We start from the raw sequence: 26,759 nt of genomic DNA on the forward strand, positions 1-26,759 counted from the left end.
TGGGAGGAAAGAAATCAAACGTCCAGTGACTCATAGAGTGGGAGATCTTATTTTAGATTGTGGTGGAGAATTTGGTTCCTCCCCAAAAAAAACGATTGTGCCAGCACAACCGAGAACAAAGTTTAAACTACATTATAAAACTAGCCGAGTCCATGTCGTGCTGAGAAATGTATTTATTTCATAAACTACACAAATGTTTCTTGATAGGTCTTTGCCATCTTTTCAGATTTGAGCATAAAGCCTGGTTCTCCTGTTCAATACTGTTTGTTCTGTGTTGGGAAGTTATAAAAAAAAAAACATGTCAGCAGCATAATTTAACTAATGTTCTGGAAAATTTGAAAGCTACCCTGTGTAGTTGTTGTTGTACACAAATGGTTATATGACAAAAAAAAAAATCACTCAAAGTGAACATATTAGTGTTTTTCCAGGGCTTTCAACTGCATTTCACAGTCTTCATCAGTGGATGAAGTTTGCCCAGTTGTCATGGAGACTGTCCATGACAACTGAGCATGGAGAATATCTCCATAGCAACTGAGTGAGTTCTCTCCGTTAATGAAGACTGTGAGATGTGGCCGAAAGCTCTGGAACATAGTTGAGAAGTGGACCTCTAGTTCATATTTCTTTTGTTGGTTTAGTTCTAAAGGTCAAGAATCAACTTTCAATCTCACTTTTAAGCCAACATGAAAGTCCATAAACTGTTCAGAAAAATGAAATTTGAACATCTACAATTCCATGACAACTGAGCAAACTGCCGGGGAAGATCATTGTGATACAGTCGAAAGCTCCGGAACACCTTGTGGCGAGATTGTTTTCCCAACAAATCAACAGATCATGTGCTGATTACTGAAGTCATTATCTGCATCAGCAGATCTATGAGCACAGTTGAAGGACCATTATGTGATATGCCCCAGTTGCTTACAATACACTAATCCTGTGTTTTAAGTATACAGTATGACCAACTATAAACATCCAGCATTCTTAAAAAGCCATGCATGCAGACTAAAAAATGCTTGATTTCTGAGTAAGATAGATAGCTGACAGACACTATTGTCCTACTAAACTCCAAACACAAATGAAGGAGCTATTCACTGCTGGAAGAAATGCAAAAGAACGTGGGAGGCAGAACAGCAGCTCTGGTGACAAACCAGAAAACAAAGGATGAAGTCAGAAATGGTTGAAAATGCATTTAGCTTTCCAAAGTTTGGCCTTGATTAGCATCTATTTGAGCTCTCTGTGGAATAAAAGTGTATCTAAGCACTTGTAGTCGACTGCAGCAGTGAACACACATTTAGCTGTTTGTTTTTGGAGGGATGCACTTTGTAATTGTTGTTGTTGACCTCAAGCGCTTTGACCTATAGAGTTTGAATGCACTAGAGCTGCAACAATTAGTCAATCAATCAATAAGATGCCAGCTACTGAATCAAACTAAACTAATTAATCATTTGGAGTCATTTTTTAAGAAAAAAATTCTCTGGTTCCAGCTTCTAAAATGTGAACATTTTCTGGTTTCTTTAGTCCTCTATAACAGTGATTTGAATATCTTTGGATTGTGGATAAAACAAGACATTTGAGGATGTCATCTCAGGCTTTGAGAAACAGTGATCGAGATTTTTAATGAAAATAATTGTTAGTTGCAGCTTTAACTTAGTGAAAGACACTTTGGACAAAAGCATCTGCTAAAAGAATGATATCTAATGCTTAAAGTAGTCCAAGTCATTCTGTAAAGAGAGCTTTCCCATTCTGTCTGAGAGGAAAAATGCTATTAATCATGTTCATTTTAATATTGCTACACCCAGTGGCATGGTTCAAGTAGTTACCAGTTTACTACCAATTCTAGTAGTCCAAGTCGATATCTTTTGATCCACATAAAACAATTAGCTACTTTAGTCAACTTTGGTGCCTCATATCTTCTCCAGGTAGTACATACATCCTGTACACTAACATAGTGCAGTCAAATACAGTGTGTGCAATGTTAATATACAGTAACATTTAGGCTTTTCAGGTAAAAAGTCTTCCTGAATAGAAAGTTTTTTAGAGTTTTTCAAAAGAGTCTGTGCTGCCTTCAGATGGTTATTGAGGCTGTTCCACAAGCCTGTGTTAGTTTAATGTTGAGCTACAGTCATATATCAGTCTGTCTTTGACAAGTAAACATCACCGTTAAGCTTTAGGAGTTTCTTCAGCCCACAGTTTGGTGAGGTAAACAAACCTACCTGATCTTGTAGTTGGGTAAGGTGTGTTTCTTCTTGATGACCCGTTTCAGCTGGTTGACTATGATGGAGGTCAGCTGAGGCAGCGGCCTCCCTTCAAACTGGGACTTCACCTCAAAGTCCACCAGCGGGTCCTCTAGGAAGGAGAAGGACCAATGGGAGAAGGGCATGCGCGTGAACTGCAGCCTCAGCCTCCCCACCACGCGCCGCATCTTCACGAACAGGTAGGCGGACTTGCCGAACACGAGCTCCACGTCGATGGCCAGGTGAAAGCCACCGTTGTATTCGATGTCCACCTCAAAGTTGAGCTCCTCGGGCACGCCGTCCTCGTTCATATGCACCGGCTTCATCAGTGTGGCCGTTTTAAAGACCGGCAGAGAGTTACCCAGGGAGATGTCCCGGAGACTCAGCCCCTCCAGGAGCCGGCCTGCCGTCTTGGTCTGCAGGAGCTCCTCAAATTCCACCTTGATCTTTTTGGTGAGCCAGTGTCTGACGGCAGGCGTGTCTCGCAGCTCTCTGAATAGGAACAAAAATATAGCATTGAGGAAATTGCAGGTTTCCGCTTTGGCCGCATCAGTGTGTTCGCTCTGCGGAGGCTGCGGCGACTGTTTGGGGCCGGGGACCGCCGCGTCCTGCTGCCTGGTAGAGAGGCCCTCTGCAGCGGCTGCTGTGCTGTCCTGCTGCTGCTGCTGGCCTGGCTCATGTTGGGTATTAAAGTAATCCTTCAATGCGTTATCAGGCACTACTTTCACATACTGCACTGTCCTGCCTGCGGGCTCGGGGCTCCTCCGGTATATCAGTAGGAACTGTAACATCAACGTAAGGACTGCTCCCGACAACGCGGAAAACAATATTAAGTAAATCATCTCGCGCAGCTGCCCTGTCGCCGTCTCTGAGTCAGAGTGTTTTCATAATCAACCGTTTCGCCGTGTTAACAAAGCAAGTTCCACCTGGTCGCTCTCAAAGCTGCCATATCATCTGCTGCTTTCCTGAGCTTCAGGCTCTTCACCTGATTGGACAAACGTCGCTGTGCGTAATGACGCAGGCAGAATGTGTTTCTTTTGATGCGTTCAAGGTATGTTGGATTTACTACCTGCCTACCGGGAAAACCTATTTAAGTTGACCTGCAAGTAGCCCGTAGCAGGATGTGCGATCCGTTGTCTCCAACCCGTCGTGGCGAAAAGCGCGAAGCGACTAATAACACAGCCACGAATTCTGTCCGATATTCAACGGTCGAAGATAATTAAAAAATAAGCAAAATTTGGACCCCACTATATCAAGAAATTATCTCGTTATTACGCAATACCAATGTATCACGTTAAAACAAGAAACATTTGTCGTAATAACAACATACCAAGATATCACATTAAAACAAAAAACTTTGCTCTCTCTACTGTAAGTTGGTATGTTGTTATAACTAGAAACCTCCTTTTGGCACAATGGAAATAGATCCAGTCAATGCTTCAACAGTAGACATGGTAGCCTACATTGGCTACAAAAAAAATGTTATAATGAAATTAATTTTAATGAATAATCATTAAAATAACAATTTGAAGGCTGTGTATTCCACACTGAGTGTTATATTTAGTACTGGACAAAGCCAGAAGTATGGATACCATTCTTTTCATCAGATTTATAAAGCTGTGCATACACATGGGTCTGTTTAAAGCTTAATTTATACTCTAGAGCGGATGCGTACACGGACAGCTGCGGACACCACGGATGGGTAGTTGTTCTATTTATATTACCTTCTGGGGTCCACTTGGAGGACGCCTTCCACACATGCGCAGAAGATCAGCGTCTACAGGGAGACAATGTTGTGACACAACAGATCGCAGGTACGCGGATGTCCGCACAAAGCCTACGCGCACACCCTCTGATGACAAAATATACGTGACACAAACCCTCGTGGACTTGCAGAAACTATAACTTCAGCTTTATAGATCTCAGTCATTGCAGAAGTGGGCACAGGTGCACTTGCCTTAATGAGCCATAAATGGATGAAGACGCACCTTTAATCATTCGTTTTCATATCAACATGCTGCCCGTTCCACCAGTCTTTAGACCTTTCATTGAGACAAACAATAAAGAAGTAATGCAGTTTCACTTATTGTGTTTCATAGGCGAGGTTCTCCAACAGCACCAGAGCAATTGTCATTACGCACAAACATTACGCACAGCTGTCTGGTCAAACTATGGCATAGTTGGCATAGTTATCAAAAAGAATATTAACAGGGAAATAAAATGATGCCTCCTATGTCAATTAAAAGAATGATGAAGCAATTGATCAATATTAAATGTATAATTCTTTATTACACCTTTGATTGGCATTTTACAGATTGCTGTGTAGACACATAAAAATCACACAATCAGTACAACTGGTTATCCACCTAAAAAAAAAATATTTTATTATATGTAGATACCATCTCTCACCTTATCATATAACCCGCAGCTGGTTCTGGAAAATCATGTGTACGCTGGTCTTAAGTGTGTGTGAAATGACACATTTTCACCGCACATTCTCTTTCTATAACGAACAGCTTATGTGTGACTAATGGCATATGCATGCTTTTTGTCTGATCGTTTATACATCTGGTCCCTGCTGTTTCACCATTTACTTAAAGTTACACCTTGTGGAGTTTCTAACTTTTTTCATGAGTGGGTCCCATGAATGGTGGGTCCCCGTACACAAGCACAAGGACAGACATGCACACACACACACACACACACACACACACACACACACACACACACACACACACACACACACACACACACCCGGGTGACACAGTTCTCAGTCCTGCCAATGGTTTCAAACTATTCCAAAGATCTACAGGTGGCTGTAAGGCACCAAGAAACACAGCAATGCACCAGCAAAAGCAGAGAAGAAGAAGAAGGCTACAAGCTGGAAGTAAGCAATGCAGGATTCAAACTTTCAAGAAAAATCAGCTTTGCAAATGTTTTCTGATGATTATGTTTTAAGGAAACGCATTCAACACATTTGTTAGATCTCAAGGATATTCACAATAAGTTATAGTGAGAAACACAGAATGTACATTTAGTTAAAACTCCACAGGTCACCAATGATTTGTGTGGGTGCGAATGTCACTCAACACATCCGTGGTATCACTCCACAACATGGACATTACACATTAAACAGGCCACACCTGTTGGGCCTGTTCAGACCTTGTATGTTGTTGTATCCAAATATACCCGTGTCACCTCACACCCCGTCTGGGCAAAATGACAAGTCAGATCCAGCATTTGCCAGGAGACACTGACCACTTCTGGAAGTTGCCTGAGGCCTGAACTGCAGTTACCTTAAAGGAAAATTACTTACTTTTTCAGACTTAAATTATTTGTCATTGTTTGGTCAATATTTGGTAATATACTGTAATTACTCCCATTCCTGTAGATACAGCTGACATCAGAGATACAAGCCTCAGAGGTTGTTTAAATGTTCAACTTTAACATAACAATGAACTGCAGGTCATCGGACATGATTTTTTCAAGAGCAGGGTCAAATATTAAAAAGTCAGTTATTTTACACATAGGGTTAGGAGTAAGGCATCTGCAGTTCAGCTTTTCGGGTGTGTGTTCTCTGGTGTGATATTGGGACAAAAAATAAGCATTGAATTGTTATTAGGACACAAACTTTGACTGATTAAAGCTGATTGAATAGATTTTTGGGCCCCTCGGGGGCAGAGGAACAAGCTGTAAACACACAACACTGACATATTATCATCACACTTTTATTTTTTCATTGTAACATTTTATTTTTATTTTGATACAGTATTTAAACTTTTATTTGGGCATAAACGTAATAATAAAATAAGAAAAGTCAAAATAATTGAAACATTTTAGAGACTTTCCTCTTGGTGTCTGGTCAGTATTTTTCCTAAAGTGGTCAGGATGGGGGTGACGGGGAGGACTTTGTCGCATGACCTCAGTATTTCTAATGTCCTGGCTACAGCCTGCATACAGTGAGGTTATCAGAGCTTTTTTGCTGATATTAGTTGCCTACTGCTGCTGGAAACAAGTTCATGAGGGCAGAGTTAGGTGGTTGGAAAACCAAAACATTGAGCTAAAAGAGACTAAAACAGTCCATAGAGTTGAGGTGAACTGCAGAGTTGGTGATGAGTCAAAAATAATGATTAGTGTAGCTTTAAGTAATGATTTCATATGCAATTGTTCCATACTGAGGTTGAAGACATGTAACAAAGGTTCTTACAGACTGTCAATATTCAGATTGATTATGACTGATCTGACTGTGGCCTAGCTGCACCTGTTTTCTGAGGTTTTGTGTTTCCTTAACAGTCCAGCAGAGGTCCCTAGTGTCATCCCCTGGTGTTTTCCCCAGTTGAAACTGTTTCCTGCTGTCTCCTCCTCCCTTCAGATTTCAGGTCCCTCAGTGGAGTTCAGTTGTTTCCGGATTGTATTGCTCTGTTTTATGCCTGTTGCTTCTTCTGACAAATCTTCTGAGATTCTGTAGTTTTTGCCTCCATACGTGAAGTAAATCATCCACCTGATGTCTGCTTTGGTACCATGTTACCAAATGATAATTTTACAGTATTTATTTTGCCATCCAGACAACCATAGACCCAATACACACTTATGTTGACAGACTATAAGAACTTATGTTGCTTCAATCTGTGTGGAACAATTGCATATGAAATCATTATTTAAAGATGCACTAATCAATATTTTTTTAATATAAACAATGGATCAAATGACTCATCACCAACTCTGCAGTTTCCCTCAACTCTATGGACTGTTTTAGCCTCTTTTAGCTCAATGTTTTGGTTTTCCAACCACCTAACTCTGCCCGCATGAACTTGTTTCCAGCAGCAGTAGGCAACTAATATCAGCAAAAAATCTCTGATAACACAATCCTTGACCCCAGCCTCAACATTCAAAATGTAACGTTTTTCTTCATGTTCCAGGTATTTAATTGTGGTGATAATACACTATCTGCCTTCTAATAATTATATAACCCATAATTAGTGCTGACTAAAGTTATAAAAACCACCAATGATATATCATTTAGGGAGAGAAAGGTAGTTAGATTTAATGAAAGGGGGACGGGACTGTTCAAAAGTCTGACACTTTAGTTTTTATTTAGAGTTACTGGTACAACATTTCTGACACTAAGGCTGTACTTTTCTTTGAACAATAATAGGAACCTTTAAAGAAAACAAAATTTTGTAGCATTTTTATTAGGGATGCACGATATTATCAGCACGTCATCGGTATCGGCCGATAAAAACTCTAAAATGAAATATCGGCATTAGCCATTTCTGCCGATTATGAGAGGCCGATTTGTTGCCATCTCCTCCGCCGCCTTACTGTGCTTCCCTCCACGGACTGTTTCACTCTGACGGTCCCGGTGCTTCCTCCGCAGGCTCCACTTCACTCAAGCTGCCCGTCAGACCCGCTGCTTCTTCCCACTTTAACTTGAATTGGATCCACGTGCAGAACCGGGGTTAACATTAGCTGGGAGGCTAGCGGAGCGTTAGCCGCAGCATTACTGGAGGGAAGCACATCCCCCCCTCCCCATACAGACATATTGGATAAAAATAAAAATATACATGCTTAGAGTTCTGGTATTCATATCCCATAAAATGATCACCATTAACTGGTTTAAGCCAAACCTTCCAACTCTGGAGCAATGGAAGCAAAGGTTGAAAGAGGTAAATTGCACGGAGAATATTACAGCTCGCTTGCAACGCAAAATACTAAACTACTAAATCTAATAGAGAAAGATGGACTTCTGTAATAATATACATACTACAATCAAATGTATTAGAAACCAGAACACAAACTGGATATATACACTGTATATTTGAAATGAAATATATATTGCATAATTCAATCTACTAACAAGGGGGTCTGACATTGGGTTTTTTTTTTTGTTTGTTTGTTTGTTTGTTTTTATGGGGGGGGGTTTGTTAGTAATTTTACAGCTTTTCACATTCAGTTTTGCTGCTTCAGCACAGTACCACCCTGTCGTTTAATTACCAATCAAAATAACTTGTTTTTACTTGTATTGTGTTATAAAGCTCCACCTTCCAGTGAGGTCTAGAAGTCAAGTGGTTGGCTAAGCGATCTCAGAGATAGAGAGTTAGAATTTCCGAGGGCACCTTGAAGCTAGCATTAATCCTAGTACCTTTTCATCACTGAAGGTGTTTCATTAGTGTGAGCCGCCGCCGCGGGGCTGGCACTGGCGATTTCTCCTACCCAAGAGTACAGGAATACTGTCTGTCTTCAGTCTTTCATTTAATAGAGAAAGTTTATATCCTGTCCTGCTACATTTCCCTGCATGGGAGACTTCACAGCCTCAAAAATGAGCAGTTTGAGGGCGTGTAAGGAACCATTTGGTAAGTAAATTATCCAATTGTCCCATATTGTCTTCCTGCACTCAGTAGCATATCATTATATCAGGTAGTTTACGGTGGGCCTACTCATATGTTATAGTGATTTAGCTGATATGTCAAGTGAATTGCAAACTGTAACTCTGAGACCTCCTAAATTTGTCATATTATCTGTCAGAAGTAGCCTACTGTTTTTATTTGAGCGACAAAAATACCATTTTTGATATTTTAAATATTTTTAAATAGCTTATTAGATCGTTTTTTGGAACATTGTACTTCGCTGGAATTTAATTTGGGGAAACCAGCAAGCGTTTGATGATGAGCCGTTTTTAACCACAGCCAGAAAAGTTTCCACAACTTAAAAATTCCCTGTAGTGATGGAAAACCCGATGGCCATTTAGCTGATGACATCTGTTGTAAAGTGAAACTGCAAACAAAAGTGTGACCTTCACCCATCCTGTGAGACTGATTGGAAATGAGTATTAACAGAACAAAGGGTTAATATCTTTCAGTGGCCACATATGTGGTGTGGGAGTCATTACCAGAGTACAGGTTGTCTGTAACCTCATTCATATGAATGTTTTGTAGTGTCAGTGTTTCACATAAAAGCAGCACAAGAGTTACAACTGGCTTACCTTTAAAAACATTGCATTTTACTGTCATCCAACTAGACTCATCTCTGGATAGTCTGAAGCAAACAACTTAACCTGGAGAGGTTATATAGTCAGCACCTGTAGGGAGAGTGTTTGTATGTAGAGCATTTCACTCCAGGTTTGTGGTATTGCAAATTAAATGGAATTTATTTATAACACTTTCTAATAACGCTTTACAAGCTGTAACTAATGGCTTTATTAATGCTTAATAAATCACTTACTAATGCTTTATAGAGCAGCCCCAAGCCATTTATAAGAAAAACATTTGGGTTTCCAGGTTGTGGCAAACAAATTTTTACTACACATTTTTACTGTTTTCTTAAAAGTTAAAACCACAGCCCCCACCCCCATAGTATGATAAAATACCCTCTGTGGTGCCAGCTCAAATGAGAAAACATACCAAAGTTCTGTAATGACTGTCTTAATTATGGGTAAATCAGGATGAAATGGCTTATAGAGTGCTTCTATATGTGACAGTCTGGAATAAAGTGCCCTCATGGGTGCCCTTTCAGGTGAAGAAAATGCAGTAGTGCCCAGTAAAGAACCCCCGACAGCAAATGCATGAAGAATGAAGAGTATATAATGCAGTGCTCTATGAGATGCCCTTGTAATGGGGTGAGCTGGAGGTTCTGTATGGGTGGCCTTCTATTGAACAAAAACTGAAGCACAGAGTTGGGTGCACTTTATGGGAGAAAGAAGGGGTGAAGTGCCCTTCCAGTGAAGAACATGAGATACGTTGCCATGTAAGATGCCCTTACAATTGAGTAAACTGGCCATTATGGTAGAAATAATTGAATCCTTTATGTCAGCTGACCTTTAGAAAAATAAAGCACTCTTAAAAACATGTAGTTGTTGTAGCTGACATTATTCCATTCAGTTGATTTTGGTACAGCACCACTCTCAGTTACACCCCTTTAGATTGTTGGGGTCAGTGCCATGGATGTATAATAAGAGTTGGATAGGGCGCCGCCGCTCATCCTTGCAGCCAATTTTCCCCAGTGGCCACTCGTGGTATTGCAGCAAAAAAATCCCCCTGCGGCCCAAAAAGGATTTTCCCCATAGACCACTATTGTAAAACAGACGTCTGTAAAACTGTTTACAGGATGCCTCAAACTGCAAACATCAATTATGACTCTTTCTATTATGAACTTTTATTCATGGAGGTTTTATATTTGTAAAACTTTCCTCAAGCCGAGAAAAGTGATTCAAAAATCTGTGACGTCATCACAATGTAAATGTCTATGGGCCGAGCAGGAACTCGTGGGCGGGGCCAGCAGGGGAAACACTACTGCGCATATTCAGTGGGCCGCACAACGCAGAAGCAAACCTGGAAGCTAGAAACTTTTTTTGGCATATGCGCCAGGCGAGCAATTCCTACAGGCCTGAATGGGCGCCATTTTTAGTCCGGTATCCAGCTCTTATAATACATCCATGGTCAGTGCAGTCAAAGCTGTAGCCTTGATCCTACTAAGATTTGTGAAGTAGGTCACATAGCAAGGTTTTTCTTACAATTAAAACAAGTGTATGGATTCAATTTTATTAAGGATGCATTACTAAAGTATGTAGACTGTATTTTCTACATTGGTTTTATGTTCGGGCCTGTCCAAAGCTGTATAACATGCTAAACAATATGTTAGATGGTAGTAGCTAGCTAGCTAGAGACATACTTAGCCGTCTCTATACTAAATATTTGGTGCAAACTGGAAATCAACCTTGTAGTGTAGTAGGACATCATTCTCTATTCAAAATATGTTTACAACTCTTTAGCTTGGATTAACTTGCACTTGTGGAGAAGGAGATTAGCATTAGGTTACCTATGATTATAGAATGCCAAGAAGAGACAGAAAATTGACAACAATACAAAGGGATCTTCAAAATGCCGCTAGAGGCAGCAAGGGAGGAGATGAGAGAGATAAAGGTATGTTTGCATTAGCCATTAGCAATTAGAGGGATGCCCAGTAGGCATGTTAAAAAGTTTTAAAAATGTATCCTGTCATGAAATTGTTATGAAATCTGGAAGAGAACCTTTTGAGTAACCCTGCTAACAGACAGAAAAACAGAGAGGAGTAAAAACATAACTTCCTTTGTAGGGGTAAAAACATACAGGACAAAGGCAAGAGGGCCAGTTCAGTTCTAGTGCTGTATGTCAGTGCCTTGCCACCCCAAGTAACTGGAAAGGCACAAGAGCTGCCATCTTTCAAGGATGTTTGCCAAATCTGTATCGACAGTATTGTCACTGAACTTAAGGTGTCCCACTCTTCCTATGCTCTCCCTACCAGCAATGTCGAAGCTATGCTTATGTGGTCACAGTCTTTCCAAAGCTGACAAAACTCCCCAAAATAGATGCTACATTGCCAGTGACAACTGCATCAGTCGAGCGCTTATTCTCCAAACTGAAGCTGATCAAGACCCAGCTTAGAAACAGATATGGAAGAAGATCCATTGAGAGGGACATCACAATCGACCGTAACGAGGTCATTAACATTTACAAACTCGTGGCCAAAAGAAATGTCCTTTTATTTTACCTATCTTGTTCTTCTTTCTTCCCTGTCAAGACTGCTCAAAACAGCTAATTCTCAAAATGTTAATAGTTCCATGTTTTTACTACAGATGTGTTTGAGAGATAAACATTTAAAACATTACCCATTCCCTGTATTTTAGTACAGAGATGTTTGCAAAGTAAATGTTTAAAAAATAAATCCTTTTTAATACTAAGTTGTTGTTTCCCTATATTCTGAATCACCCTATAAAATGTTAAAAAATGATGATGTAGCCTTTTTACCAACTATCGCTGTTTTCTGCTGATGACATTAAATGTATCAGGTGCCCTTTATATTTTTTCACCCCCACCTGATCTAAATAGTGAGCTAAAAAAAGACAAAGGAAGTCATGATGACAGAGTATCACCAAAAGGATTCCTACACAACCTGGCAAACATGCTGTAGCCAGGATTTTAGAAATACTGACGTCAAAAGTCTAAATTTACCCCCTGCAAAACTTAACCCACCAAAGACATTTTTGATGAGCCACCAAATAATTCAGTCTAAAGATGTTTGAGGTAAATTTTTGCCTCATTATTTGCACAAATATATCACTGGAATCAGTTTTATATGCCCCCAAACAGTCAATGTACCTGTACAGATGTTATCTGTTTGCACTTACTGTGTGTGTGGAGAACTTCCGCGTTCCACGCAGCCCTGCTACATCTCAGCCGTGACTTTACTTTAAGTCCCCCTATTTAGCATATATATTCAGTCTATAAACATTTAAATAAATAAATGGTGTCCAACACTAGTTGTTAGCAGATATAAGTGTTTATTAATGTATTTGTTAACAACTATAACTCCTCCTGTGGGCAGCCATAAGTGGAGGCTGCTGTATAAACAGATAATAAATGACAATGTATAATATACAATATATAAAACACAGCTGTAATAATATAAAATATGTCCTCATAGGAGAAATTCTAAATTTAAAATACTGTACATAAATAAACAATTAAAAATGTCCTTATATCAGCTTATCAGTACATTAAAATGTAGTGGACTTAAGTAAGTAAGTTATTACTGGTTTATACAGCATTAGGAAATAATTTATTAACCCTTTATAAATTAATTTGTTACAACTTTATATAAACCCTTGTAAAGGATGCTTTATTTTCCCCTCCTCAACTCAGCATTGTCTATATATGATTCATATGACTCATACGAAACAACACATCTGTGAACGTATGATATACATCGCTTTTTATTTCAGTCTCATTTTCAGTGACAGAAATTACCAACAGAATCATCACTGTTATCTCATTATTGTGGATGAGAGCCAGACTGATGGTTGTTAAACATCTGCTGTCTCACCACAGACGCAAATATAATCTCATGGCATGTGTATTTGCATGTGAACACCGTGTAATTTCCTTTACGTTCAAGTGCAGCCAACTCTGTTTTTTCCTGTCAGTAGTTACTTGCACCACTTTCACACACACACCTTGTGTTTGGCACTAGATAATGAACATGTGCTTAGTCATACTGCGGGCTAATGGCTGTTTGTCTGCAATCCTGTATTATCCAAGTATACACTGTAGTTCCATTCGCCATTACTAAACTGTAATTTATGGTAGAGCTTGAGTAAATCTATAAGCTGAGCCAGGATGTAGAGTTTCAGTTCAGTTTAAAATGTTTGGTCCAATGTTTAAAGTGGAGATTCAAAATGACTGCCAGTTCAGTTGTAGCTTAATAGAATTTATTTTCTCTATTTGGACACCTTATGAAAAAGTTAACGCAACAGCGCACATTCTATTATTATTATCAAGTAACTGACAGTTTATGTCAGAGTGTGCTAAGCTAAGCGAGTATATAGTATTTTCCAATAGATTTTTGGTAATTCAGAAGCAGTAAAAAAAGCAGTAGTACATAAAACCTCAACTGCAAAGCCACTGACATATTCATGCTGATGGTAAACATGAGTCTGTTGCTGTGGTACCAATCAGCAGCCATCTCTGTGGATGACAAAGAAGAAGAACAAGTATTAATCTGAAGTCAACAGATTAATCATGAATTTACCAAACATCAGATGTTTCAACACATGTTGTTAGGCTAGTTGTTAGCTCCATCAGCTAAATGCTGAAAACGAAAACCCTTGTTGCAACCTTTTCAGCACAGTGGCTGGAAACTGTTGAACCTGACTTAAATAGCTTTGGGCCTGCAGGTTTACAGTCAGACTAATATGGGTTTTTAGAGGCTGATGCTAATGGATATATGTTTGCTTTAAAGTTGATCTGTCCACTGAAACTTAAAAGAAGTCTTTTCTGTAGGCTTTGCCTGTGTTTAAAAAGGTTGGTTCAGCCAAATTTCACAAAAACATATTTTCTCATTGTATCTACCATTCAGATAGTTTTTGTTTTATTTTTCTGGGTTTTGAGTTATCTGTTTCTGAGGTTTCTGCCTCCACCCCAGTACAATGGAGGTAAATAAAATTTAGTTTGTTGTGCTCAAAGGTTTGATGAAATTACTTATTTCTTTACACAGTTAATCCATCCTGTGGATTTATTAAGGTGAACTGGATAGGTTATTGTGTTCAAAGATGGCACCCTATTCATTCCTATGAAGATTTCTCATCCAGAACATACACTGAAAAAGTCTCTTCCTGACACCTCTGTGTTTTTTGACCCACAGAGCATGCTCATTAGAGTCAGCTGAACATGAGCCTCTGAAACTTGCACTGGCAGAGCCGGCTCACATGAATGGGATAAAATAATTTAAATGATGTGGCTCTTCTAGACTTTCCAACTGTTATTGGACGGAATGGATCAAAGAGTTATTTCAGAGTGTTTGCTGCTTTACAGTTGCTCCTTTTCGAATGATCACACATGGGGAAAATGCTTTTTGGGTCAGTATGTGTCATGAAGTTACAATACTGAGTGTGACCACTGTACCAAAATCACCTCACAGCCCATTACTGGGGGCTAGTTTAATTCACGCAGCATTTTTGTGCAGCATCTCCAGCTATAGAGCACAGTCTTACATAAGATTGGTGAAGCTTCGATTCTTAAACAAATAGTTCCAGCTCATGCTAAAACTACAAACTGTTGTTTTTACATCTCTATGTAGGGGTTGAACGTATTATGTACACTGTGTCCATTAGTGAGCTTCAGATGTGTTGATATAGCTGTATTTTCTCACTTTGGACAGGGCTAGCTGTTTGCCCCTGCTTCCAGTCTTTATGCTTAGCTAGGCTAACATTGTCCTGACTCCAGCTCTGTACTAACACACAGACATAAAAGTGATATCAGTCTTCTCATTTTCTCTCAGAAAGAGAGCGAATAAGCATAACTTCCTGTAATGTTACTTGAAGGCCAAGTTTCCGGCTGCACCTATTCAGTTGTAGAGGCACTTTACTACATTAAGCTGTTAAAAAGTACATGCCAGGTTTTTGCTGAATTTTTTTGTGTGGCTGTGATTGGGGGAAACATCCATGCTGATTAGGTGATATGCAATTGAAGAGGTAGTATAAGCATGAATATAACAGTCAAATCCTGTGCAGCTCCAGAATATACACAAACACACAGAGAGAGACATGTTTACCACCCACCATCAGCTAAGATTGTACATACAAGGTGTGTACAGTATATAGCTGCTCTCAGTCTAGACTGCACTGTGGCCTGGGTCAGGTATTGGCATGCCATTCACCTCCAGTCATGCGTGGAAACAAACTCATGACAAAGCAAACGGCCCACTACACAGGCTGCTTAGAAACTGCACTTTATCCTTTCATAGGAGACATGGGTGGTCAAAATGGAGACAAGCTGGGTTCACCTGCGTGGAATTATGGCCCCTAAGCAATGTATTATGATGTGGTTTATATTTCATCTCTTGAACTTTATCCAGAGCGTGCAGTTACATGCCCTTGCATTCCTAGAGAGGGTGAAACAATGCTCAACTGATCTGGGGTTTGACTTACACTTGATAATTGGGTGACTAGCTTTAAGTCCTAATACTTGATGCACTGTATTTAAAGGGGAATACCTCTCAGGGGGTTCAATGTTAAGTTTTAGCTGATTAAATGCAAATCACCCATATTTTACATACATAGTACATAATACAAAAACGTTTCAGTTAGTTTTACCTTGCATGCAGCCATTGGTTTATATTCCTTTCAGTTGTATGCTACTGGAATCAGTTGAAGATATTTAAATCCTACAATATCTTGCCTTTATTTTACACTTTCATGATGTGTTAATGCTATTGCATGTAGGGACAGATTTGAAAACTTGCTTTCTTGGCACATTTAAGGACATTTGAGATTTGACGGTTAACTGCTGGAATGTTAGATTGTGTAGAGATATTGTAGTAAATTGTAGACACAGTTCCTGTCTTTGGTCTTATACACCAATAGCTGCAATCCTTTTTTCCTGATGTCTGAGATTTCAGAGATTTCAGCACCATCACAGAAAATAATGTGCCCTTTATGTGACAAGTAGAAGTGAGGGTGGTGGATGAGCATGTAGTGTGCCCAACTTTCACACAAGAAACCAGAGTTAATGTTTCATCACAGACCTGCAATTAAACATTTGTCTTTAACTTTGAAACCTTTTTCTAACCTTAACCAAGTGTTTTTGTAGCCAAACCCTAAACATACCTTAACCATATTTTATTTGCTGTATACAATATTAGTACCTTTTTGTCTGCTGATAGGGTTGTGTTGTATCAAGATCGACACTTATATAGAGTTGGATGTCACCTGCATAGCTTTGTTGACATTGCTTACAGACGAAGAGCCCTAGTGGTCACACACAAAGACTGAAAAGTAATGGACCCAGGACAGAACCTTGTGGCACCTAATGTCACATGTTTGTTCTTTGAAGACGATGATAAGCTTTAAATTGAGATGACAAAGTTGAAATCTAATTTATAGGTCTGTAACCAGCTCAAGGCTGTGCTTGCAAACTCCTACCCATTTTTCTGTTGAATGAGAATGTTATCAACAGTATCCAAGGAGATGCTTAGGTCCAAAAGTACAAGAATATAAACTTTTACTATAGCACAGTTGATTTTGAGATAATTTACAGATTTCGCAAGAGCAGTTAAAGTACTGTGTGCTGTTTTATCTGAAACCTACCTGAAGTGGTATATTTTTGTTTGCTGTTTCTGCAACTCTTGCAGAGCAGAACAGGAACATTCGTCATGACATGCAAAAACAAGAGCACGAACATAGTAAGGTTTTAAGACATCTAATCACAATATAATCCTAATTTTTATAGCACCCAGTATCACAAATCACAAATTTGCCTCACCAAAGCTAGTGGTATGGTGACTAATTTAAAAAGCCTGGGCATTAGCCCAGGCTAGTACCTTCAAATTTCCATAAATCTATGTGAAAAAGTTTTATTGTGCACAAAAAATGTAATAATGAAGGTGGCTTGACTAAATGTCATAGCAGGATTCCCTATGAATTGATTCCAAGCTCAAATACCCAATAACTAGGTCCTTTCTTGAAATAGAGAGTCTAAAAGCAACAAGGAAGCAAAGTGCAACATGTCAATATTTCCTAGTAGTCTTGTGTGGGCAGGTCTACAGAGACCATGGTAAAGGGAATTTACCCATCATTTCCACTTTAATAGATTACACTGGCTGTCACGTACTTTGGTTAAAACGTTTCTTTCTCCAGAAAGAGAAATCCACCGTCATTGTTAGACACGACAGTCGAAGTACGCATAGTAAGTGCAAGGAAATGCAGAACAATACACTGGAAAAATGGCACTTTGACATGTTAGATCTACAGTACATGGTGTTTTGAGCTCCCACTCATTGATAAGGCTTATGATAATGACTTAGGAAAATCCCTGGACTATCTGAAATGTTAAAATGATCTGATACTTCACAGTGCTTTTACATTCTTTCTATATGTATTCTTTATTTGATTTTATTTTATTTTTTTGTGTATGCTGTTTATGTTTAGGTGTTTTTATATTCATGCCTTTAGACATCAGACCTTGTGCAGAGGAATTTGTGTGTATGTGTGTGTGTGTGTGTTTGTTACCTCATTGGGACCTTTTCCAGTATAAACACAGACCTTGTCAGGCTCAGTAGTCCTCATGGGGACCAAATCCCGGTCCTAATGAGGCAAGACGTTATTTCTGAGGTTCTGGTCAAGGTTAGGCTTAGGGTTTGGGTTAGGCTATCCACAATGAATGGAAGTCAATGCAATGCAAAAAAGGATAGCCATGCAAACTTAGTCCACTTTGTCTCTTATTGCTCTCACCAGACATTGGTAACATATTTCACAATACAGAAACAATGGAGTTCTAAGGAATAGAAGAATAAGATATATCAGGCTTTGTAAGGCTATCAGTAGATCAGTTGGTTGGTTTCGGTTTGCAGATGTGATTAGTTGACATAAGGTATAGAATATCATGTTTTTGAACACTGAAAGTAGGAATCTGTTAAAGATATTTTTGCTAAAATCTTACATGAGTGTTTAGGAAAGAAAAAAATATTTGAAAAGTAACAATAATAATGCCCCTGTTGTGCCAGAATTACTGCCTTGCACTGTTTCAAACGGGGGAGATGTGAGTGATTTTTAGGTTGACATACTGTAGAGGCTGGTTAAAATCTCTCTGTGACCTACATACATGACTGCTCTTTCTCAGGTAAACAACACCTTGAAAGCTGCATGTAGGAAACGGCCTGCTTACACCTGATCACTTAATCCTAATTCTAGTTTCCCATGCAAATTAAAGTTTCATCGTCATAGAGTGTAACCCAAGAAAGGCCAGAGCAGTTCTTTATATGGAGCCCTTTGGATACAATGGCTTTACAGTGACGTAGACAGATGAAGGCCCACATAGCCCCGTCCAGGTATTTTCTGGAGCTGAAAAGCTGCCTTTGTGCTACTCTCCCAACTCATTCATGAATGTGCTCGTTAAAAGAAATATTCCTTTTCAGTGCGGAGGGCATTTGATTTAAGAGTTTTCCATGTTGTTGCTGAACAGTGTATTTATTGTTTCTGAGAAGCTGTGCGCTATTACAAGTTTGTCTGCTTTATCCAGGGACAAGGTGGAGGATAAACACACCTGAACTCACACCTCATGCTTTTTTATTTGACAAAAATGATATAACCTAGATAAAAATAGTGCAATGACATCAAGCAATATCATGAAAAAGTCTGCTTGTGCTTCAAGTTTATAGTTTACTTTGTTATCTGATCACCAGTGGTGGAAAGTAACTAGGTACATTTACTCAAGTACTGTAATTAAGTACAATTTTGAGGTACTTTACTGTTTGAATTTTACTGTTTTACTGTACTGTCTTTACTGTATTTCCATGTGATGCTACTTTATACTTCCTCTGCACTACATTTCAGAGGGAAATATTGTACTTTCTACTCCACTACATTTATTTGACAGCTTTAGTTACTTTTCAGATGAATATTTGACACAATGGATAATATAACAAGCTTTTAAAATACAACACATTGTTAAAGATGAAACCAGTGGTTTCCAACCTTTTTGGCTTTTGACATCTTACAAAAAGCAGTGTGTAGTCGGGGTCACATTTCACATGTCTATGAGTTGTTAACAGCTCCACCAAATAGTGATTTTTCCCTCTAAACTTCTCACATGCTTTCATTTCAATAAATGTTCAAATGATCCAATATTTCACCAAAAATCAAAGATTAGAGAAAAAGTCCAAAAACTGAAAACAGATTTGTGTATTAGAACTCAAGGCCTAAACGCACTGGAAGCGTCCCGTTGTTTTCAATGGCCAAACACGCACTTGAAGCATTATGAGGCGCGTGAAACTGCCTTGACGCACCTACTCCGACTTTGTTTCAATTTTGAAGCGTCAAATCCGTCAAATGAGTCAAATGCAGACACAGCGACCAAAGCTGTAGATAACACAAACCAGCTGAGCACGGGCTCAGAGAGATAGCGAGAGAGAGATAGCACGGCGGTGGTCGAGCACGGAAAGCGAGCGGTAGTGAGAACAAAACTGCTGAATGAGAGAAATAATACGTTATATTCTGATTATTTTACGGCAGTTACATTTTAAAGCATAAATAAATAACCATCAAACAGTCAACAGATGATTGGATGGACATAGACGCTCTTAATTTCAGTTTCATTTCCCTCCTCTGCATTTCTCCTTTTCATTCATTCATTACATCCAACTAATGCAATAATAAAAAGAACAAAATGAAAAACCTGTCAACACAGGTTTTTCATTTTGTTCTTTTTGTTTCTTGTTCTGTGGTTGAATTTCAAATCTGAAGCTTGCAGTGCGCTATAGGAGCGTCAATTGACGCACATCATCTGACGCTGACTGATAATAATATATCAGTCAGAGGGACCAAACCACTTCTCTTACTGCAATACTTTAACTACATCAGGCTCAAAATACTTATGTACTTTTACTTAAGTAGGTTTTGTCATGCAGGACTTTTACTTGTAATGGAGTATTTTTACATTACTGCATTGGTACTTTTACTTGATTAAAGGATCTTAGTACTTCTTCCACAGCTGCTGATCATGATGTGTCATTACTACCCAAATCTAAAGTCTACATATATATGTCTGAACTACATGATACTCACATACCAGAATAAGCCAGATAGGTTGAGGATGTGGCTTTTCTGTGTATCTTTGCGGAAGGACATGTAGGAAATGAGTCGAGGTGACAATATATGTTCAGACGCAACACTGAAGCTTTTTTCCTTTTTGCTTACAGACAGAATCAGCTCTGAACCTGTAGAGGACACAGACACAACCAGCTTTGTGGCAGAATTCGTGAGCACCTTTTTATTTATTCTTGCCTCCTGCCATGTGTTTGTTTGACTGTCTCATTGTCTCAACTTGTCTTCTTTCCAGTTTGCTTTATGCTCATTTGTCATTGTTCCTCCTTAAAAAGAAGAGTCTTACAATAATCTGCTAAGAAATGTACCATAACTGAACACACTGTGCTGTGATTGCTAGCGCCTGAGGGCTCATTGAGGAACAAGTTGTAGCAGGCTGTTCCCTGTCTTTGCACACAAGAGAGTCATTTTCTTCCACAGTTACAGACTGCATATTGAATGTTGCCTCAGTTCCATGAAGAGGCTGAATATAAAGCTCCCACAAAAACTCATGTTTCTCAGGTTTCTCTTTTTAGCTTCAGTCATTTTACTTTCTAATATTATCTTGTCTGTCCTTGTCTCCCCCACAGTCATTGGAGGCCAATTATCCTGTGCAAGTGACAGATCGTCATGGTAAGTTAGAAAGTCAGATCAGTGGTCCTTTTTACAAACCGTATTTTAAACATACCCATAAATTCTTTAGAAAACTTAAATAATGGCAGAGCGGTCAGCATGAACAAATAAAGGCTGATTGCTAATAAAGGCCAGGTAAAAAACATTGATGGGGGTGGAATTCCCTCTACTATGACATGGTAAATTCAGGAAAATGTACATTTCCACAGCACTACTTCCATCAGTGCAGTGAGACTTACCACTCTGCATTTTTCATTTATATACAGATACTGTTTTCATTCCTTAATTAATTCTAATCACTTATTTTTATTTCAGACTGTGTTTATTGGTTTACATCTCAGAAGCACAACTTTGACAAAAAAATCAGTATATGTACCATCCTGTCATCATCCTATTCTCCCTCCCTATTCACATCTATGTTACGCTTTCTGTAATACAAGAGGCAAAGAAAGTGAGCACTTGCACCAATGCTTGTCTGATTGTAGGCATCACTCAGATCTGTTATGAAATGTAAAAAGGTGCCCATATCTTATAAAAATCCTCAACTTAACCACTTACTTTGTAAGCCAGTTTTTCTAATGCCAAACTTAAAGACATCTCCTTAATCAATTGATTTGATCCTTCCATTTTAACATTTGGCCTGTAACAGATGGAAATTAATTAGTTTGCATTTCCGTATATCTACTCAAAAATCTTCATTAGTGTAACTGGTAACTGCTAATAATAGTCTATTCACTTCTACTCATTTGCATTTTTTTGATCACTGTTAAGATACCCTCACTGAAACTCAGTACTTCCTGCAGATCGTATGAAAAGCCTCAAAACTAAGAAAACACACACACAGTTGCACACTCATGAATTCCATACAGTTTAATTAAACAACATGAATTTGAAAGTAAAAGTAAAAGCCTGCCAGGAAGGGGAGGGATTTGTGCCCTTTAAGCCACTGGAAAGTTTTTCATTAAAACACCTGTGCAGGAAGTCTTGAGTGTCATTGACAGCAGTTTAATAACGATCAAAGAAAACTGCAAAGTTGAAGCAACTGGAAATAATTAATTATTTAATTAATTTAATTTACTGTACATACATTTTGGACTGTCTTCTATTACTGTCAAAATGCTTAAGCATGTTCGTCAGTGGCGTCAGTAATGTGTCTCCACCAGATGCAGTGACACTCCACCTGACCTCCATGCCCTCTGGATACCGGAGCCCCTCCTCAGACAGGATAAGACAGGTCAGTACTACCACCTTTCATACAGGAAATGCACATAAGCCTACTGAATGCTCGCTCAACCTGCATCTTAACAATTACTGTGAGAGGTGACAATGAAGTCATTGTCACCTTTCACAGATCTGTGGGTGTAATTCTGTAGTAACACTGAAAAACCATACACACAGAATAACATGACAGAACAATCATATCAAGTCTAGTTTCATTTCATTCACACACTCATGTGCACTCAAGTCATCTCTTGATCTTTCCTTTTCTCCCTATGTCATAGAAAATTTACACCAACCGCTAATTCTATGTGAAGTTACATGAATGTAAATATGTGATATACTGTATGTATCAATTGGTTAGACTCTTGTCTTTTTGGTCATTGGGGTCATTCTCAAAAAGAACACTTTGTTGTAAAAAAGAAAGTAGAAAGCATGGCAACATATACAAATGAAACCTTAAAAATATGGTCCCCACCTTCAGACTGGCAGTCCACCACTGTAATGAATCCTTGAAATCCTTATGTCTAATATATATTTTTTGCAAGGGTCTAACGTAAAAAAAAAAAAGTCAATTTGTTTTAATTTAGACAAACTATTAAAGCAAGCTTACTTTTAATGACTCTTATGTAACAGCCTCTGTGGAACAACAATTATGGGAGTATGGTGAATGCTAAAATGTGGTGTAACATCAGCACAAGTAGGGAAAAGTCATAAGGTTAGCAAACCAACTAGGAATGTCAGCAATATCTATCTATAGATTTCTAACATTAGCTAATATTAGCCACCATAACTTCCTCTTCATACCAGATCAAGTAAAACTGTAGCAGTAAAACCTCTGAGATTAATGAATTTGAGCAAGGGTGGTTTTTTATTGCTTTTGAGTTCAACTTTTCATTTGTAAGAGGGAGAAAGTGTTGTTTCTTTATTTCAAAGGGCAATCAAATAACATTGTCAGGATTCACTGATAGCTAATAGAAAGCCATATAGTGTCCAGCCCACTTTCAACCCAGTTCAGGAGGAGGGTTGAGAAGCCAGGATAGATGAATCACACTGTCTCACAGTGTTCACAGTGACCACCCATGCATGTTTAACCTGCGTCACTGTGTGGGACTAAAAGGGGTGTATGACAGACTTTGTACTATTTTCACCACTGAGAAAAAGTCTAGCCTCCGCATGTAGGAAATTAAACATATTACTATTTCATCATATCAATACTTCCTCTGAGGAGGTGTCCTGTGCTATATGTTTCTCTTAGTTAGAATAGAATGTGTCAAAAACCACATCCGTTACCTACTTTAATATTGGGCTCATTGCTACTGAAGTGTGAAGAATGGATTTCTCAGTCGAAAGACAAATCTCTCGTGATAGGCCACATTTGTACAGTTCTTTCAATGCTTTCCACACAAACTCTATCCAGTACCAAATTTGGTACATAACAACAACTGTATATGAGTCCATAAAAGTTTTATATTATTTAATATGCCACACCCTGTGACTATATGCAGTTGCCAGATTCTTGTTGGTGTGACCTATTTGACATAAACTACAATAACTACAATAAATTGTGCATATCAAACTCTGAGCAATCCTGCAAAATTTGATGGTATTTCATCCACAGATGATGCTACAATAACATCATCACTCAAAATGGTCACAGCTTGTGGTCATGAGTCTGTTGAAATGTTGATTATTTATGGAGAGTATGTATAATGACCACCTTCAACCAATCAGCAATCACCATTTAATTACTACTATGTGAATCATGATGTAGATCTATTTTTAAATAACAACTTTAAAGATTTCTGTTCCACCTTGGCAGAGGCACACACCCTGTGGGTGCTTTCTAATTCCGGCTGTGACTACACAGGATGTGGTTTTGTCCTACTGAACTGAAAGGGGTAGCTCTGAGTATCACTAATAACAGAGCAAGAACACAGACGGCAGAGTGTTATTGTCATTCTCTGTCATGCAGATATCTAAAAGACAGTATTGTTGAAAATAAACATACAATAAAAGGAAAAGTTTGCACTTGTAATTGAAGAAGCAAGAATTTGTCCATTCTAGTCTTTCCTATCATCAGTGTAAAATGTGTACATCGCTCGGGGGTAGTTTCTTGTTTCTCTGTCTGGTCTTGATGTACTGTAGTGTGCAATGTGGCTTTTGTTGAGACATGTTTAACTTGCAGAAGCCAGTGAAAACGCACATAACTCACATAAGAGGAGACATGCACCTGCTACAACCAAACTATTGAAAAAAAAAAAACTGCCAGAGAGAGGCACAGCTGTGTTTGAAGTTATTTGAGTGGTCGGAAGACTAGAAAGGCACTATATAAATGCAGCCCATTTACCATGTATGAACAGTAATGATTTGTGTTTTGTCTTTGTTATAGCCAGTTGAAGATGGTGAGGAATGCACCTGCCCAACATCTACTTCACCAGGTATATTATTCTTATAATGATAGGAAAATCATTACAAAATGACTCCGCATGAAAATTGACAAATATATTCCTAGCATCATCAGCCTCACTGAATCAAGGAAATGTCATTTTGAAAATGTATGAATGTGCAAGTTGTGTAATAACAGGAACATGGTGTTATTGATGTGACAACACCCTACAAAGTTAAACTTACATTTATTCTTTTTTAAATTTGATGTTAATATACTTTAATTTGTAATGCACACATCTAGAGCTAACTCCATTTTACGTGTCAATCTCTGAGTTTAGACTTCCCCAAAGAACTGCAGTTACTAAACAGTCCCTGTGAGAAATGCTGCTGCCCAGCACCTCCTCCCAAGATCAGCGACCTCATGAACGACAAAGATCTCCTGGATTTACTACGGCTCAAACTGGATCCAAACCACTGCACCATCAAAAACTGGAAGAACTTTGCGAGTCGCTGGGGGATGAGCTACGATGAACTGACCCTGCTGGAGCACCGGACCCAGGGCTCTTTGTCCCACAGCCCTACCCAGGAGTTCCTGCTGCGCTACAACCAGAAGACGGTCACTGAGCTCACCGAACTTTGCCGCATCTACCAGCGCATTGATGTGCTGCGACTGCTGCAGAGCTGGATAGAGAAGGACTGGCCATCACGCTGGCAACAGACTCATTAACCAGCTACACCCACAATTGACTCTTTGCATATTTATCCTGTTTCTCTTTTTTTCTTCTGTCAGGGTTGTACTTGTTAGGAATTTCCTCTTCCTCTTGGATACATTTTGCCAAATTTTGACTTTAGTAACTTTATCAAGTGATTTTAGGCAAAAGTCAACAATGACCAACAACTGAAAAGATTCTGTGGAGAATGTCAATCACTTGGTGCTTAAGGTAGCACATTATCTTACAGACTGCATAGCACTAACAAGGTTTACTACTGATTAACAGTTTGGCTTGCTGAACATTTTTGACATATGAGCGACATAGCTTTTGAGATGGAGATGTTGGTCTGACTATCTGTTGGTTGGTTGGCTCACCACTGTGGTCCAGACTGAAAGCTATTGGCTATTGGATGGATTGCCATTACATATTGTACAGACATTCATGGTCCCCAGAGGATGAATCTTACTGACTTTAGTGATCCCCTGACTTTTCTTAATTTTGTATGGACATTCATGGTTCCCAGGCAATGTATTGTTATTACTTTATTGATCCCCTGACTTTCCATCTAGCACCACCATGAGGTTCACATTTGTGTGTTTTTGTTTTTTTGTTGTTTTTTTTTTTGAGAAATCTGGTACTCACATTCATGTTTCCTTGAATTGTAATAAACTTAATGATCTCGTGACTTTTTCACTAGCACCAAAATTTCAATCTGTCCAACATTTTGGTTTATGACCAAATACCCACAAAACTAATGACATTCTCCCCATTCTCAGATGCAGTACTTTGTGTTCAGTGCTAATTAGCAAATGTAAGATGGTGAACATCACGTGAATGTCAGCGTGTTAGCATTGACATTATGAGCATGTTAGCATGCTCAAATTTAGCTCAAAGCACCACTGTGCCCATAAGTACAGCCTCACAGAGCTGCTAGCACGGCTGTAGACTATTAGTCTTGTTTTGTATGTCTTGATGAAAAAAAATTTAAAAAGAGAATGGCAGAGTATTTATTTTTTCATAAAATATTTTTGTTTTATTTTTGGAAATAACACTGATCCTTAATGCCACAATCTTTGAGTAATATGGCTGTGTCACATTTATTGTTGCTCCATATTATATGGAAAGGAGCTATGCAGGAAATATCAGGACTAATGAAAAAAGAGATCAACAAGTATAATTATTCTTTCATAGAGTTCTCCCCAATTTGGTCCAACTAAAAAAGAGTTCTACAAAAACTCAAATTTGTTAAATTTTCAAATCAAGACTACAGTTAAAAACTTAAATGCTCACATCAATGTTATTGGTCAGTAAGGTTTTTTATGTTTGAAGAAACAACTGGAATTTTAATCTTTATTGTACTTGTTTTCTCAGTCTGAAATAAATACATGCCAAACTCTATAAAAGCTTTTATCATTTTTAAAGAAAAAATAAGTAGCAATAATAACCTCAAATGCCTATCTGTAA

At 38.7% G+C, this 26,759-nt stretch overlaps 2 protein-coding genes across 3 annotated transcripts in view; one reads left to right on the top strand and one right to left on the bottom strand.

Annotated features, from left to right (window-relative positions):
• pdzd8 (PDZ domain containing 8) overlaps window positions 1–3,219 on the bottom strand; it is a 47,845-nt gene extending 44,626 nt beyond the window's left edge. Inside the window, exon 1 of the mRNA XM_044372688.1 lies at window positions 2,211–3,219. Coding sequence (XP_044228623.1) covers window positions 2,211–3,073 — 863 coding nt within the window. The 5' untranslated portion in view covers window positions 3,074–3,219. The remainder of the gene's footprint in view (window positions 1–2,210) is intronic.
• A 4,431-nt stretch (window positions 3,220–7,650) lies between these two features.
• On the top strand, window positions 7,651–25,749 carry edaradd (EDAR-associated death domain). 2 transcript variants are annotated; one of them, XM_044371945.1, is made up of 6 exons: window positions 7,651–7,897; window positions 20,457–20,515; window positions 20,931–20,973; window positions 22,137–22,207; window positions 24,584–24,632; window positions 24,921–25,749. In XM_044371945.1, the coding sequence occupies exons 1-6, from the start codon at window positions 7,876–7,878 to the stop codon at window positions 25,307–25,309; spliced, it is 633 nt and encodes a 210-aa protein (XP_044227880.1). In that variant the 5' UTR covers window positions 7,651–7,875; the 3' UTR covers window positions 25,310–25,749. The 2 variants fall into 2 exon arrangements, with proteins under 2 accessions (XP_044227880.1, XP_044227879.1); XM_044371944.1 differs by lacking the exon at window positions 7,651–7,897 and adding an exon at window positions 8,355–8,584.
• The last annotated feature ends 1,010 nt before the right edge of the window (window positions 25,750–26,759 follow it).

Source organism: Thunnus albacares, chromosome 14, assembly GCF_914725855.1.
Source record: "Thunnus albacares chromosome 14, fThuAlb1.1, whole genome shotgun sequence".
NCBI lineage: Eukaryota > Metazoa > Chordata > Actinopteri > Scombriformes > Scombridae > Thunnus > Thunnus albacares.